Source organism: Myotis myotis, unplaced genomic scaffold (assembly GCF_014108235.1).
Source record: "Myotis myotis isolate mMyoMyo1 unplaced genomic scaffold, mMyoMyo1.p scaffold_m19_p_2, whole genome shotgun sequence".
Lineage (NCBI taxonomy): Eukaryota > Metazoa > Chordata > Mammalia > Chiroptera > Vespertilionidae > Myotis > Myotis myotis.
This window is the reverse complement of record NW_023416324.1, coordinates 80,775,722-80,793,545: the sequence shown is the minus strand read 5'-3', so window position 1 is coordinate 80,793,545 and position 17,824 is coordinate 80,775,722. Positions and strand designations below refer to the sequence as shown.

General features: G+C 47.0%; 1 protein-coding gene across 10 annotated transcripts in view; it reads left to right on the top strand.

Moving 5' to 3' along the window:
• JARID2 (jumonji and AT-rich interaction domain containing 2) overlaps positions 1-17,824 on the top strand; it is a 290,372-nt gene that overhangs the window by 241,843 nt on the left and 30,705 nt on the right. For all 10 annotated transcript variants that reach the window (XM_036348397.1, XM_036348405.1, XM_036348406.1 and 7 more), the window contains one exon: positions 12,282-12,517. In XM_036348397.1, the coding sequence (XP_036204290.1) occupies positions 12,282-12,517 (236 nt within the window). The remainder of the gene's footprint in view (positions 1-12,281; positions 12,518-17,824) is intronic.

The following is a 17,824-nucleotide window of genomic DNA, read 5'->3' as shown; positions in this document are numbered from 1 at the left end:
GGCGCTAGTCACCAGCTATCAGTCTTGTCCTTTCCTCAGCTCCTTTGGGGGCCAAGTAGGCCAAGGAACCATTTTTCAATGACAAAAACCATTCATCCTGGTTTATGGTCTTTCTGTTGCCCTGACCTTTATATTCGCATAAAGGTCATATGCCCTTTTAAACTTTAGTATCAGAAGTTATTAGGAACAGATGTAAGAAACATGTTTAAATGGCAGTTCTATCCAACTCTGGTAGTTATTTTTCATCGTTGCACATATGTATTCACAATTTTATACCTGCGACCAAATTCTGATAAACAAAAAGCTGTTCTATGACTTACAGAATACAAGTTCTGACATAGAAACGAAAATTCAATTTGCTTTGAAAATCTTTTGTAATGGATTTTTTGCTTGTTCTATGTATAGCCAAAGAGCTAGGATTTGACTCTGCAGAAATTCAAGAGGGTTTTCACAAATGCCCTGTAAACCAGTAGAACAGGCATGTGGTGCTGGAGTCAGGGGTGCACTGAGTTGCTGTGGGTGTTGTCTCTTGCATTTCGGAGTGAGGTTGGTGCTGAGAATGGGAGAGCTGTGCTGTGAGATCTTAAGGGGGCTCCTGCTCCCTTAACTGTGCCCTGCTGCCTTCCTTGGTTTTACATGTGAATGCGGTCGCTGAGTTAGTGGAGCTGTTTTCGCCCATGGCAAACTGTGTTACAGCACTCACACAGGCTGCATGAAAAATCCCTTTGGAACTGCTGGCACAGGTTGGCAGGCATTCCATTGTTTTCAGACAATAGTGACTCAAAATTGAACTGGCTCCAGGGAGCAAGTGCGGCTCTTGTACCGGTAACAAGGATTTAATGCCAGCCAATTGATGGAGTCTGTCTTCCCCAAGTCGGACGCCTTGTAATGACATGAAGCTTACATTTAAATATCTGGCTCGAGATCAGAAACTTGGTGGGCTTCTCTTTTCCTTTCCGTAACATTTTCTTCATTATTTACAACTAGAGGCCCGATGCATGAAATTCGTGCACTTAGGTTGGGGGGGGGGGGGGCCCTCAGCCCGGATTGCAAGACAGCACAGGCCAGGCTGAGGGACCCCACCATTCCAGGATCGGGGCCGGGGAGGGATGCGGGAGGTTGGCCATCTGGGGAGGGACCCCAGGAGAGCTCCAGGGTGTGTCCAGCCCATCTCGCTCAGTCCCTATCAGCCAGACCCCAGCAGCCAGCTAACCTACCGGTCAGAGCATCTGCCCCTGGTGGTCAGTGCATGTCATAGCGAGCGGTTGAGTGGCCTTAACATATCATTAGCATATTACACTTTGATTGGTTGAATGGCTGACTGGGCGACCAGACACTTAGCATATTAGGCTTTTATTATCTAGGACTAATGGCCCAGTGCATGAAATTCGTGCATGGGGAGGGGGAGGATTGTCCCTCAGCCCAGCCTGCACCCTCTCCAATCTGGGATCCCTCATGGGATGTTTGACTGCCAGTTTAGGCCCAATCACAGGGATAGGGCCTAAACAGGCAGTCAGATACCCTTCTCAGAATCCGGGACCGCTGGCTCTTAACTGCTCGTCTGCCTGCCTGATTGCCCCTAACCACTCTGCCTGCCAGCCTGCTCGCCCCCAACTGCCCCCCACTGCCGGCCTAATTGTCCCTAACTGCCTGTGTCTCGCCTCGGCCATCATGGCTTTGTCCAGAAGGAGGTCTGGAAGGTCTCCTGGTCTAATTAGCATATTACCCTTTTATTAGTATAGATCAGTGGTCGGCAAACTCATTAGTCAACAGAGCCAAATATCAACAGTACAACGATTAAAATTTCTTTTGAGAGCCAAATTTTTTAAACTTAAACTATATAGGTAGGTACATTGTTATTAACTTAATTAGGGTACTCCTAAGGCTTAGGAAGAGCCACACTCAAAGGGCCAAAGAGCCGCATGTGGTTCTTGAGCCACAGTTTGCTGACCACGGGTATAGATGATTCACTTTTTGTCCCTTTGATTTGCTTTGGGGGAGGGACTGGGAGCAGGTCTTATTTTATGTATTTTGGGGTTAGTCCTGTCTTCTGGCCTTGTGTTCATTCTTTCCTTTTTGTCTTGTATCTCTGTGAGCAGACGTCTCGGCCCAGCATTCAGTAATGACTCTCGTCCATGTTTCTCTGTCAAGCTGGTGAAGACTTCACCTGAGTCATCTCAGGATATCATATATCTTCTGTCAGACGCCAGGCAAAACTCACCTAGTGACAGTCATTAGGATTGTCTCCTGTGTTCAGATGAGGTAGCTTCATTAGCAACAATAAGTAGCAAGATTGGGGTGCCTGGATGTGGGCAGGTAATGGAGACGGGCTGGCCTTCTCAGCTCTGTTTAAAGGGAATTACTGTTTTCAGAAGTGGGTCTTATCTCTGCCATTGCAGCAGGAGCTTTAAAAAAGATCAACCTTCTTATATTTGCATAACTCCTCTCTCTCTGAAGAACACAGAGCACCTTATGTACTTTATTTTAAATACTTAATAAATACTTCAGTGATTCCTGGAGGGCAGAGCAAGGGAGGCACTGGTTTGTGATTCAGGAAGCGGAGGCACAGCTGTGTTTGGTGATCTGGGAACTAGAGACCAAAACCAAACTCTCCACGTCCCACCAAGAGGCTGTGTTTATAGCAGCCGTGGGCAAACTACGGCCCGCGGGCCGAATCCGGCCCGTTTGAAATGAATGAAACTAAAAAAAAAAAAAAAGACCGTACCCTTTTATGTAATGATGTTTACTTTGAATTTATATTAGTTCACACAAACACTCCATCCATGCTTTTGTTCCGGCCCTCCGGTCCAGTTTAAGAACCCATTGTGGCCCTCGAGTCAAAAAGTTTGCCCACCCCTGGTCTATAGTGAGGGCTTTAAAGACCTGTGACCAGCTTCATAGATGGCCTTAGAGATCTCCCTAGGTGTCTCGGTGCAGTCTGACTCTGTGAGCTGAGCTTAATGGGACATCATTGAGTACGAACCTGGAGCTGTAAGTGTGAACTCCTCCTTGGAAAGTGTCGCTTTCTACCATTCACATGATCGCGAGATTGCAGGTAGATGTTTCTGAAGTAACTTCTCTTGCTCATTTTGTTTTCATCCCTTATTGGGAGCCAATCTCATCTTCTCAGGCATGAAATGACCTTGAATCAAAATACCATCCTTTGGATTTAAAGATTTTGCTTGCTGTGGTGTGAAAACACTTGTCTATAGGCAATTTAGCTTTCAGAGTATGCATCTACAAATCAATATATTTGTCTCTGTTCATTAATGTAGAGCTATTTGTATTTGTGTACATTTTAGTTTCCTAATGCGGTTTACTGTGATAAATGCTTTTCCCCTCTCCCTTAAAGAAAGGAGTCCAGTTATTCCTTTTAATTGGGGACTGTGTGCCTAGTTCTTCTATCCATCTAACTCTCTTGGTCTTCCTGTCTCTTATGATCTGGGTTTAGTCCTTCCCTGGGAGAGCGAACATTTTTTTTTTGTTTGTTTCCTCTTCTCTCCCCTTCTCAAGCATCTTACAAATGAAGACAAAAGATAATTACTTGGAGGGGTAAAACTGGCAGGTTCCCACGACACTTAAAATTAATGAGCTGTTGAGGACAAAATATACCTTTTCTCTGGCTCAGACCTCCCTCCCCCTTTCTTCCCATTTAACACATGATTTGACTTCTATAAACTAGCAAGATAAGATGGTTACAGAAAGTAGAGTCGTTTGAAAACTATCCCACTGTTTAAATTAAAATCAAAATTATTTTTATTCAGTTTTAAATTTTTGTATTTTTCTGTTTATCTGATCAAAATAGTCTTCAGTAGAATACAGTGCTGTGGTTCACAGAGCAGCCAGTTTTGTGTGTGAAGTTAATGGCACATGCCTTCCTGTCCCCTCTGATTTCCCCTTCCTGTCTGTCATCAAGGTGCCCACAGCACCGTCTCTGATTTGCAGGCTTGGCTTCCGGAGCTTTGTCCTGCAGAGTTGATGCAGTGCTGGTGGTGGGCAAACTCCTCAAAGCATTAGAATAGAACCAGACTTGTGCATTTTGTTTCAGGTGCTGAAGAAGGATCTGGGTTTTTGGTTTTTCTCTCCCCCAGATCTCAGAAAGATATTACTGGCTAACCAATGCCACAATGAATTCCCATGATGTCCCAGCTTGCAGCCAGCCTTGCCCTTTGTTCATTTGGGAAGGTGGGATGTAGGACTGTAAGCACTGTTCTGTGCCTATGCCCTGCTACACGTCTGACCGTTGACACCCTTGGAAGCAGTGTGGTGATTCCAGCAAGCTGTCATTTAGCCAGTGCTGCTTCCTGCCCTGCTAACGCCCCTTCCTAGATGAGCATCTTCTCACGGACTCCTCAGAGCAACCCTGTGAGAGAGATAGTAGGTGGAGAAACTAAGGCTCAGGTAGGCAACCAGTCCAAGGCCAAATATTAGCAAATGATTTCTGCAGATTCAGATCTGGGAAGCTTTATCTCAGAGCCTGAGCATTGGGTATCTGGCAGGTATAGAAGCCTCTGGGAACCATAGTGTGGCCAACCTTGGGAAAGGTAATCCAACCCAGCAGTTCCAGGCTTTTTGGGACCCCCAGAAGGCTTCTATTTTTATTTTTTGACTTGATTTATTTTTCCTTTTTATTGAATTTATTGGGGTGACACTGATTAATACAATTATACATGTTTCAGGTGCACAATTCCACAACACATCATATGTACACTGTATTGTGTGTTCACCATCCACAGTCATGTCTCCATCAATTACCATTTATCCCCTCTTCCACCTACCCTTACTCCCCTCTCCCTGGCAGGCCACTCCCACCCCCCAGCAAATGCTCTCACCCCCTAGTGACTGTGTCCAATGGTAATGCTTATATGCATGCATACAAGTCCAAAAGGCTTTATTAATGTGGATTGTATTTATTAATACTTATTAAAATTATAACTGAGGACATTAAAAATATTTACTCATTTAAAAATAACACAAACCCATTTACACAGTGTATGAGGGTTACAATGTTAACACAACACCATGTTAACACAGATAACACAAATAACACTTTTATGAAAAGTAACTAGATTTTAAAACCAAGAAATTATAGTGAGGAGAGTTGCATTGTGTTACATTTTTACAAGTATCTTTAAATACCTGTCTGAGTAGAAGACATCTAAGTAGATTCTTACCTACTTTTGCATTCAATCTCACAGTATTCAGTTTTGGTTGACATATGTGAAGAAAATCAGTCTCAGACAGATAAATTTCTGGAAAGGAGAGGAGCCTTTGTAGATTATTTTATTCTTTGACATCCCACCCATACTCAACCAGTGCTAGTTTCTTTAAGGTCAGTTGTCACAGGAACCTGAACCTGTATCAGTGGGCTTTTCATCAGGTTGCCTTCCACTTTGAATGGATCTCTTACTATGCACGGTTTTGTTATGTCAGCTATTGATCATTTGAACATGATGGTTCACTGAGTTTGCACCTGTTCTAACTGTTGGCACCTTTCACGTGTGGGATTCAAGAACCCCACAACTCCACCCATCTCATCAGAAAGGCCTTAAGAGCTGGAGGCTGTCAGACTCATGGTGGTAGGTATAGGATTTTCAAAATTGTAATTTTTTTTGGCTTGAAATTATGCATTCTGTCATTGGTAGCAATAACTATTAGTTATTTTCCTTGACAGTCTTTTACTTTATTCATTTTTTTAGTAAATGGCCAACAAATAACTATTTGTAGTTCTTTCACATAAAAAATAGCATGCCATGAAAAAAGTAGCTAGCTTGCAACTTAAACAGTCTCGAAAGTGCTTTTCCATGGAAACAGTTGTCCTGTTTTGGTATGCAGAAGTGCTTTACTTCTAGTTCTCATCACACAAAGTATGTGTCCTCAAGGGTCAAGATTTAATACCATTAACACTCTGTACTGCTTTACCTCATCCTTACTGGACACTGGCTTTGTTGTTAACCTGCTGTGAAGAGGATTATAATTATTAAAATAGTTTGGGGCTACTGCACTGATCTGTATTACAGCATCATTTTTCCCACCTTTTTTTTTTATCATTATATTTTATTTTGAACATACTGATACAGTGGTAGCAATTATGCTCAAGAACACTCATAATAAAAAAAGTAAAATAATTGGGAAGTAGCAAGTTTTTAACATTTTTAAAAACTTTAAGTATAGTTGATTTGAAACATTAAAAATATTTGAATTGATTTCAGAGAGAAAGGGAGAGGGAGAGAGGGATAGAAACATCACTGATGAGAGAGAATCATTGACTGGCTGCCTCCTGCACGCCCCCTACTGGGGATGGAGCCAATAACCCAGAGACGTGCCCTTGACCAGAATCGAACCTGGGAACCCCACCCCCCGCCCCCTCCATCCCACAGGCCAACGCTCTATCCACTAAGCCAGCTATCAACGTTCTGGCCCTTTAAATACAGTTCTTCATGTTGTGACCCAACCATAAAATTATTTTCGTTGCTACTTCGTAACTGTCATGTTGCTAATGTTATGCATCGTCATGTAAATATCTAAATATCTGATATGCAGGATGGTCTTAGGCGACCCCTGTGAAAGGGTCATTCGACCGCCAAAGGGGTCGCGACCCACAGGTTGAGAACCGCTGCACTAAGCCAAACCCGACAGGGTTGAGCTATAGTATTAAAACATTTTTTTTAAGTGTGTATTTTTTATTGTTGATAATATTACAGATGTCTCCCATTTCCCCTGTGTAGATAGTCGTTGGGGGTCTCTCCCAGTCCTCTCCCCCCTCCCCTGGGAGGTCCGTCTGTCTGTCCCCGTTAACTCCATCCTCTGGTCCCATCTCCTCCTCCCCCAGCGCCACACGCGGGGCTACATCACCTCTATGCACCAAGATCAGGGGCTGGAAAGCCAGCTTCTTCGGGAGACTGAGAAAACTACCGATTTCCCCACCTTTTATTGGAAAAAAAAAAAAAAAGTTTTACTGAGCTGTAATTCACATCATCATAAAATTTACCCATTTAAAGTATATAATTCAGGAGTTTTTAATATAGTCACAAAGTTGTGAAACCCTCACCATGATTAACTTTGAAACATTTTTTAGCACCTTCTCCCCCAAAAACCTTGTAAGTATCAGCAGTCGCTCCCATTTTTCCCAAACCTACCAGTCCCTGGCAGCCACCAGTCCACTTTCTGTCTCTATTGGTCTATTCTGGCTATTAGATATGAATCTAATCATGTGATATGTGGCCTTTGTCATTGGTTCTTTCACTTACTGTAGTGACTCTAAAATTGGTCCATGCCGTGGCATGTATCATACTTAACTCCTTTTTATGGATTGCCTAGAGGACCGGTGCACAAAATTCGTGCATGGGGTGGGGTGTGTGTGTCCCTCAGCCCATCCTGCCCCCCTTTCCAATCTGGGACCCCTCGATGGATGTCCGACTGCCCATTTAGGTCTGATCCCAGTCGGACATCCCTGTCACAATCCAGGACTGCTGGCTTCTAACCACTTGCCTGCTTGCCTGCCTGATTGCCCCTAACTGCTTCTGCCTGCCAGCCTGATCAACACCTAACTCTCCCCTGCCAGCCTGATCTATTCCTAACTGTTCCTCTGCTGGCCCAATTGCCCTTAACTGCCCTCCCCTGCAGGTCTGGTCCCCCCCAACTGCCCTCCCCTGCTGGCCCAGTCACCCCTAACTGCCCTCCACTGCAGGCCTGGGCCCCCCCTCCCCCCTAACTTTCCTCCCCTGCAGGCCTGGTCACCCCTAACTGCCCTCCCCTGCTGGCCTGATCACCCACAACTGCCCTCCCCTGCCTGCCATCTTGTGGTGGCCATCCTGTGTGTTGGAGTGATGGTCAATTTGCATATCACTTTTATTAGATAGAATAATATCCCATTTGTTTCTCTAAGTACCAGATTCATCCATCCTTTGGGACTCCCCAGCCTGTTTTCCAGTGTGATCCCATTATTTTACATTCCCACCAGCATTGTATGAGGGTTACAAGTTCTCCACATCCTCATCATTCATCTTTCTGAGCATAGCCATCCTAGTGGGTGTGGAGTGGAATCTCATGCACTTTTTAATTGGTTTAAGGGAGGGAGAAACATCGATTTGTTGTTCCACTTATTTATGCACTAATTGGTTGATTCTTGCATGTGTCCTGACCAAGGATTGAACCCACAACCTTGCATATGAGGACGACACTCTCACCAAGTGAACTACCTGGCCAGGGTTCTCCTGTGCTTTTGATTTGCATTTCTCTGACAGCTAATCCACCTTCAGCCATCACCATCATTGAAATTATCAACACGGTGACAAAGGCAAATATGTTGTAGGATAATTATGAAAACAGTTTTTACCTAGGGGGTCCCCTGAAAGGGACTCTGGGATCCCCCAAGATATAAGCCATTCATTAATCTGGTAGAGATGTGGGGTGTTTTTAACATTGCATTTTTTCTTGCTTGGGCAGGGCATGAGCAGTGCCGTGCCTCTTTCTCCCATGGAATGGATATTGGGAGGCAACGGGCGGCAGCTGTGTTCCCTGAGGAGGTGATGAAGGGCCTGCTCAGTCCAGCCATCTGTGTTGAAGACCTTCTTTATGCTGTATCTGTAGGGAGGGCAGGGCAGGAGGAGAGCCTGCCCCAATCTGATGATGAAGTAACCTAAGACCGTCCTTTAAATACCCAGTAATAATTTCCCCCAAATGTTAAGTGTCTGCCAGGCCCCCGTCATTATGCTAGGGGCTCTCCACACATTGACACTTGTCATCTCAGGTCACAAATGAGAAAACTGAGGGCATAAATAACATGCCCAGTTGTTAAACAGCAGGGCTGGAGATTTAACTGCTCATATAGTGTCATGAAACATTAACAAACCCATAGAATTTTTATTTTTTTTAAAAATCTGAACAAAGTAATACATTATGGAGCTGGTACTTCTTTCATAGCAGGCTGTACTCTTTTTTAAAAAAATCTTTATTGTTGAAAATATTACTTATGTCCCCTCCCTCTTTTTCCCCATTAGCCCCCCTCCAGCCCGCCCCCACCCCCTGTCCCAGGCTTTCACCACCTAATTGTCCATGTCCATGGGTTATGCATATATGCATACACGGTCTTTGGTTGAGTACCTCCCACCCACCCATCTCCCCCACCTTCCCTCTGAGATTCCACACTCTGTTCCATGCTTCCATGTCTCTGGATCCACTCCAGTCATCACTTTATTTTGTTACTTAGGCTCCACATATCAGTGAGATTATGTGATACTTGTCTTTCTCTGACTGACTTATTTCACTTAGCATGATACTCTCCAGGTCCCTCCATGCTGTCTCAAAGGGTAAGAGATTCTTTTTTACTGCTGCATAGTATTCCATGGTATAGATGTACCACAGCTTTTTTATCCACTCATCTACTGATGGGCACCTGGGCTGTTTCCAGATCTTAGCTATTATGGATTGTGCTGCTATGAACATAGGGGTACATACCTTCTTTCTGATTGGTGTTTCGGGTTTCTTAGGATATAGTCCTAGAAGTGGGATCACTGGGTCAAATGGCAGTTCCATATTTAATTTTTTGAGGAAACTCCATACTGTTTTACATAGTGGCTGCACCAGTCTGCATTCCCACCAGCAGTGTACTAGGGTTCCCTTTTCTCCACATCCTTGCCAGCACTTGTCATTTGTTGATTTGTTGATGGTAGCCATTCTGACAGGTGTGGGGTGATACCTCATTGTCGTTTTAATTTGCATCTCCCTGATGAACAGTAACTTTGAGCATTTTTTCATATGTGTTTTGGCAGGCTGCACCTTGATGCTCACCCCAGTGGCAGTAACAAAGCACAGAAAAGTATGGAATATTTGAGATTAAAAAACAACTTCTTGTGCCATGTTCCAATAAAGGAGCTGTACTCACTGCTTTAGAAAATTGGTGAACAGTCAAGGATTGCCTAGATTCATGTTCTTTGGCTTGATTTTTAATCACATTGAAGTATGACTTCTTACAGATGTTGCCTTTAATTTGTCTTGAAAGCAAGCACAGATGCTGCCAGCTTGGGTATGACTGATGCTCTCTGACAGTGGGCAGTTACTTGCACTTAGGATAAATGCCAGCCATTAAAGCTTCCATTTTGTCTGTAACTGAGAGCATCCCGCAGAACCTCATACCACCGGGTTTACAGACCATGTTTGATGTGGCATGGTCTTTACTTCAGCGCTGAGCGTCTGGTTAGAATGTGCAATCACTGGGGCCAGGCTCACATGCCCAGATGTGGGAATGTAAATCTCCATGGTGTGCCGTATACAGAGTAATGACACCTGGACTACAGAAGTAAGTCTAGCCAATTGAGTCCAAAAACAATTAGGAGGAGACTTGGAGGAATATTTTACCATTTGAAAATATGGAAGGGCTTTCTAGGCATAAAAGCAAAGAAAGAAACTTTAAAAAGTGGGCTAGCAGATTTAGCACAATAGATGGAAAACCAAATGACAAATCAGAGGATGATATTTGCAAACTATAAGGCATACATGTAATTTGAAGGACACTTAAAATGGAGATGAACGGTGAAGGAGTGTGTGAGGAAGGAAGTGTGGGTGCAGGTTGGGGAGCAGCCGCAAAGGAGCAGTGGTATGTATGAGCTCCTCGAGGGCAGGCAGGACCCGTGCCTTGGACCTCTGCTTCTTCCAGCTGTAGGAAAGGTTTCTCCTTACAGCTGCCCAGTCAGGTGGTCAGGTAGCGAGTTCTACCTGGAGGAGGGGGAGACACCTTTCACCGGGAGCCTTCTAAAAGTGACAGCTAGCCCTAACTGGATAGAGTCTGTGGACTGAAGGGTTCTGGGTTCGATTTCAGTCAAGGGCACATGCCCGGGTGGCAGGCTTGATCCCCAGTAGGGGATATGCGGGAGACAGCCTAGCCATGATTCTCTCTCATCATTGATGTTTCTCTCTCTCTCTCTCTCTCTCTCCCCCCCCTTCCTCTCTGAAATCAATAAAATATATTTATAAATAAATAAATAAACAAATAAATAAACAAACAAATAAATAAATAAATAAAAGTGACAGCTAAAGGGGCTTCCTGCCACTACCCAGCATGGCCCTGCCTGGAACACTCGTAGGGCAGAGCAGTTGAGGCACAGGTTGCCTTCTTCCTCCGCCTGCTGGGATGGTGTGAGGGGAGAAGAGACCTATGGGTTGATTGCTGTAGAGTGGCCGGACCTGATGAGTGCATGTCCTGGCTGCACAGCAGAGAAAATGACAGAAGCATCCTCGGAGAGGACTGTGGAAACTCTGAGCATACCTGGCCCCTTTGACCTCCATAGTGGGTGGGATCCAGTGTGCACATTGGGTATTGACTGAGAGCCGTTGGGGAGTCAGAGCAGGGAGTGGCTGTGTGCCAGACAGCATGGCCTGGGCCAGGCACTCATCCTGTCCATGCCTGCTGACTTCATGCATCAAACAGGCACAACCAGAATGTCCTTGGCCGAGTGCACTCAGCGTTAGCAGTGTTTCCTGGCTCATGGGAAGCAGGTCTGGGTGTTAGGACCCCTGGAACAGAAGGGGGCCTGGCTTCCCGCTCCTGTGTCCCGTTCCCTCCTCCGTGGTCACTGAGGGGTCAGGTCAAGCAGCTGCATCCCTGACACATTCGATGGCAGGTGCTCAGCCTCACTTTACATAACTAAATCTGAGAATGTGTTATCTTTTTTTTATATATATATATTTTATTGATTTTTTTACAGAGAGGAAGGGAGAGAGAGATAGAGAGTTAGAAACATGATGAGAGAGAAACATCGATCAGCTGCCTCCTGCACATCTCCTACTGGGGATGTGCCCGCAACCCAGGTACATGCCCTTGACCGGAATCGAACCTGGGACCTTTCAGTCCGCAGGCCGACGCTCTATCCACTGAGCCAAACCGGTTTCGGCAGAATGTATTATCTTAATGCCAGATGCCTTGTACCTTTACACACAACGTGCTCCTGTTCTTGGAACGTGGCTGCGTTAGCTTATTCATTTTAATTTTTCTTTGTGTATGAGGCATGGTGTTGATATTCTGAGGGCTTTTATAAAAATGAGGTTTTCAATTATTTCAACCAAAAAATTTCTTAGGATAGGCTTATCATTTTTCAGTGTGCCCCTGTGTTCTGGTGCTTGTGTGCTTTGACTGGGAGCTTGGAATGGGGGCTGCTTTAGGTAGCATGGTAGGACTTGATGTACGGAAAGTTCCCTCTTTCACTCTTTCTGACGCCAGGAAGTTTAGGTTCCCTGGCAGTATGCTCAGGTCATGACTTTATTCTTCCATTCTTTCTTCCTAGTTTTCAACGGTTCCAGCAGGTCGTCACGGGAGAAAGAACCTGTTCAAAAACACAAGAGCAAGGAGGCCACTCCCAGCAAGGAGAAGCACAGTGATCACCGGGCCGACAGCCGGAGGGAGCAGGCTCCAGCCAACCAACCCCCCACGGCCCCCGCCTCGGGCTCCTCGGCCAAGGGGCCCACTGCTAACCACCACCACCCCCCTCTGCATCGGTCGGCTCAGGACTTACGGAAACAGGTAAAGCCCAGCCCTGCCACGCAGGTGACCGTAGTGTGTGGCCCAGAGGGTGCCTGCCAGATGCCACCACCCCATGCCTCCTAGTTAACTGAAGGGAAAATGTGAGTAGTAAATCTTTCACAGGCTCAAAAAGCACAGCAGTGATGCTCACCGGCGAGGGAGGGAGGGCTGTGGCGCGCACACCTTTTGTGAAGGTCGGCCCCATGGGGCTAGTGGTGGACTCACATCCACCCCAGCGGGTGCTGCTGTCGCCGGTGCCACCATCTGTTGACTCTCGTGTGTTGGGATGGGTTGTAAAGGGAGCCCCTCTGAGCCAGGCTACTTGGAGTCCTGGGGGACCATTACTGGTTAGGCCGAGAGTGGATGAGTGACAACCGGAAGCAGGCCTGCAGGCCACCTGCGCTGTGCTGGATTGCTTATCTGTTCATCTTTACATGACAAGTCAGCATCTCTCTGACCAGAGCAGTGGTCCGTGGACCACCGGTTGGTGACCGCTGGACCAGAGGACGTGTGTGGGCTCCTGTGCCGGGAGCTGTGTGTCTGTGATGGGGGTGGGGCGAGTGGGTGTCTGTGATAGGGGGTGGGTGAGTGGGGGTCTGTGATGGCGTGGGTGAGTGGGGGTCTGTGATAGGTGGTGGGTGAGTAGGGGTCTGTTATAGGGGGTGGGTGAGTGGGGGTCTGTGATAGGGGGTGGGGTGAGGGGGGGTCTGTGATAGGGGGTGGGGTAAGTGGGGGTCTGTGATAGGGGGTGGGGTGAATGGGGGTCTGATAGGAGGTGGGGTAAGTTGGGGTCTGTTATAGGGGGTGGGTGAGTGGGGGTCTGTGATGGGGGTGGGTGAGTAGGGGTCTGTGATAGGGGGTGGGGTGAATGGGGGTCTGATAGAGGGTGGGGTGAGTGGGGGTCTGTGATAGGGGGTGGGTGAGTAGGGGCCTGTGATAGGGGGTGGGGTGAATGGGGGTCTGATAGGGGGTGGGGTGAGTGAGGGTCTGTGATAGGTGGTGGGTGAGTAGGGGTCTGTGACAGGGGGTGGGTGAGTGGGGGTCTGTGATAGGGATGGGTGAATGGGGGTCTGTGATAGGGGGTGGGATGAGTCGGGGCGTGGATTCCGCTGAGCACATTTCAGTCCTGCCTGAGGCCCCTTGGAGGGCACTGCTCTCCTGCTCCACTGCCCCCATGTCTGTCAGATCAGAAAACACAAGTCCTGGTGGAGAAACTCTAAAGAATGGCCTCAGGCCTCAGCCATTGTTGTTGTCACCATACTCATGTCCTTGGACAGTGATCTCTCAGACCCTGGGAGGGAGGTAGTGGGGACAAAGGCAGGTGCCCAGAGGCAGTGGGTGAAGGGCTGACGGGCCCATGCAGGTAGCATCTCTGACCCCTCTGCTCCTGTCCTCACCGTTTGAAAGTCAGGAGCCCTGGGGATCAGAGATGGACCTGCACTGAGAATTTTATCACACAGTTAAATTTTCCCCTAGAATAGGCGGGAGACTGTATCTTTAGAGATTGGTTCAGGGCAAGGTTTGGGTGTGCAGAAGATTCCTTGGCTGGCAGCAGTATTCCAGAATGGCTGAAACAGGGTCACTGTGGTGGGGTTATTCTTTACGTGTGGTCTTTCCTCATTCTTGAAGACATATTTCTCTCTTATGTGACTAAATTCATACTTAGGAGTGTGTGTACATACACGTTATTAGTATTAACCTATAGCTTAAATATCATTCAGCTCTTCAGTTGGTGAGATGGACAAGGCATGCATCCTCACGGATGTTTCCATAGCCCTCAGATGTCCACTTCATCCTTTACAGTGTTATCTTGAGATTAAGCAAGTGTTTTTAACATATTTTAAACATTCTTCTTGTTGTCTTAGAACAACTGCGCATGATTGTGGAATTGGCCCCCCAGGTTCTGGTGCCCTATTTTCAGGAGTGAGCAGCACAAAGAATAGGGCACACCATACCCTTGGTTTTTGAGTCGTTGAAGATTTATCTCCATTTAATTTCCAAAATTGAGGGTCTGATAGGCACTTGTGCAGAACTCTCCCACAGATGTTTTGCTTATGAAAAAGAACAATTAAAAAGGGACCCAGAGAAGTTGAGGGCCCATGTGGGGCAGGAATGAAGGCTTGTAAAGGATGGATACGTGACTTTATATTCCTATGGAATCATAAACACACACATTTTCTCTTTCACTTTTGTGTATGAGGCTGGATGGAGTAAACCTCTGGTATAGTTAACTTCCCTTTGCTACCAAACAAGGAAGTTGCACCAATGGAGGTAAGATTTGAGGGGAGCAGAGGTACCCCTTGCCCTGGGATCACCCTACCCCTTGCTCCATGGAATGCATGGGTGGCCTGTTCCACAGGCAGTGCAGAGCTGGAGGAGAGATCTGGGAGCTCCTTACAGAGCAGACTCCTGCCCCGTGTTAGTGCGGGAGCCTGGCTTGCTTTGTTGTCGGTGTCTTTGCAGGTAGGGTGTAACCACGCAGGTGTTCAGGGGGTTTCCTCCCAACGTCCCTTCCCCTCTCCTGCTCCCTCCTGACTGTGCTCACCCCCCAATCAACCCAGATGGGATGGTCCAGGGCTCCCAATTCTAGTTCGGCTTTGACCATGATCTTCTCTAAGAGGTGATATTTAGCTTTTCTGGGTCCTATTGTTCGTTGGAGCCAGTCATGCCTACTCTCATAGGGATATTCTGAGACATGAAAGTATAACTTTGAAACCATCAGTTCCCATTAATTAATTACTGTGAAAATAAGGTCCATAAAAGCACATTGTAGATTCTTTTGTAACTACCTGATGCAAATGATTAGACTCTGACCTTTCTTCTTTCACCTGAATAAGACAGGGGCCCAAAGGATACTCTGGTCTTGAATTTCAAATAGGATTGATTTTTTTACGTTGGCCCGAAGAGAAGGATACACATGGCTGTGTGAGGTGCGGGTGGGCAAGTGAAGGCGTCCCGTGCTGAAGGTGCTGCTGAGAGGCGACTGCACCGTTTGCTCTGGCATCATCTGATGACTCACACTTTGTACAAGAATCTTCCCCTACCCCCCACTTGGCACAATCCACGTCTGGTTCTTATGCCTCATACAGGCCCCGTACCTAAGACTTGAGCAGTGTGTGCACTTCACCCAGGCCCTTCTCTTGGTGTGAGGGGACACACCAAACACGCATCTGCTGGGTGATGCATATGCGTATAGAACGGCCCTGGGGTTGTTGGCTGCAGTGGCTCCAGATAAGAATCTGGATGTATCATAGGTGTCTGACAAAGGAGCGAAAGCTATTTTTTGTTTCCTTAAAATAGCACTTCAGTTTGAATGCAGTAAAAGGCAGACATTTAGGATGGAAAACAGCTTAGCTGACACCTAGCAAGGGTTTTGAAATGTTAGTTTTCCAGGAGAGTCGTGAGGAGGTTTTGCTGGTACAGAAATATGAGTGGTTCGTAAGCCGGGACGTGGGTGTCAGGCTGTGCTGACCATGGTACCTCCCCTGCTCATGGTGGCACTGAGGCCCTCAGTGGACACGTGTGGCTGGGAGATTGGGGGCATTGCTGCCTTTGGAGGAAAGGCTTCACATGAACACCTGCAAGGGTTGCTGCAGAATCCTGGCCCTGTGACATTCAGTGTAGTTCAGCTCTGTTCAAACTAGGGGATTGGGGCTATTCCCAAAGTTGTGACAAAGGCACCTGAGCTCTCAGAGAGGAGTCAGCGCTCGCCTTGGCTGTGCGCATGCTGAAGGTTTCACTGTCCTCATCAGCTCAGGCTGGTGGTTCGATTGCACGTCAAGTGGTATTTGTGGCCCAGGTAAGTTGCCTCCAGCGGAAGCAGGGGCTGGAAGAAGATTTAGGACTGCCAGCAGCACCCAGGGGTTCATCTCCCAGAGTGGGACTAACTGGCTGCCTTGTCCTGCTGCTCATTACTGGGTCTTTAGGCCCTGTCTATAACCAAGGGGCCTGCCACACCAGCAGTCCCCTTCCATAGCTTTGCTTATTTTAGGCTCTTTTGTTTTTTTAATTCAGTTTTAAAGCCCAAGGGGACTATTCCCAAGGAGCAAATGTTTCTCTTGAGCTCCCTACCTGCTCTTCTCCCTTCTGAAGGGGTGGGCAGAGGCACCCGACTCAATGGCTCCCTCTAGTGGGAAATGAGAACTTGACAGTTGAATTTCTGGTTGAATTGAGGATGGCTTCTTTGACTTATGTGCCTGGGGTGACCTGAGCCACAGGTGACGGGTGGTGGTGGTGGGCCAAGGAGAACAAGCTGCATATAACCCACTTCCAGCAGAGCTGGGTGAGAGTTTGGAGGAGAAGGATGCAAAGTCAGAAATCCATATCAGAGCCTTGAGGACGTGTGAAGTTAGTGTTTTTATTGCATTGGGAGGATTCCGCCATGAGCTACCATTGTGTTAGACTTGCAGTGAACTAAAATGACCTCTCGCTCACGTGCACCGTGTGAGCACTTCCTCAGGACGGGCCGCAGTGATACCGGCCCACGGGTGAGCTGGCAAAATCTTTGTTTGGTTCTGTTTGATAAAGCGGTGGCAATATAACGTCTTCTTCCATTTCTTTGTTTCCTTTGGTACCAATTAAACATTGGGCACCTAGAGACAAGTACAAGGCCAAGGAATAGGCCTTTGTGTGTTAGTAGATGGGTCATGGGTGGTTGGTTCTGTTTTATCCCTATCTTTAGGACACAGTGCAGGCTGGTGGGACAGGTTGATGCGGGGTTAGCATGTCAGCTGCATCATGGCCACTAGGGGGAGTCAGGAAACACTGGCACTGGGTGGGCTTTGGGGTGGGAAGACATGCCCTTTCTAGTCTTTGCAGTTTATTTCTTTTAAATTAAAGTTCACTGTTCTAATGGCTCATGAGGGGGGAACATTGAGTTTTCAAGCTTGTGATGTGGACATGGTATATGAGATTCGGGAGAGCACTTCAGAAGATGGCTGTTAGAACAGTGAGGGAGGAAGTGGACAGAGTAATTTATTCTTCTGATAGAGCAAGGTAGTTGGCTGCACTTCCTGGCAGTAAGCCAGTATTTAAATTTACAGAAGCATGTAAGCAAGAAGGTGATCTCTTTGTCGTTGAAGATGGTGAAGTACTTACATAGAATTCCACCATGCGGAAAAAGCACGCCCTGTAACCAAGCCGCTCGGGCTCCGGGGCCCCTGAGAAGGGCCCTGCATGCTTTTCTGAGGAAGAACCTGAGAGATTCTGGCTTCCTGTTCCCACGGGTGGACAGTGATATGGGGCCAGGGTGGGGCAAGATGCTTGTGGGAACAGAGCCACCCTGTCTGTCTCCTCACTGATCACATT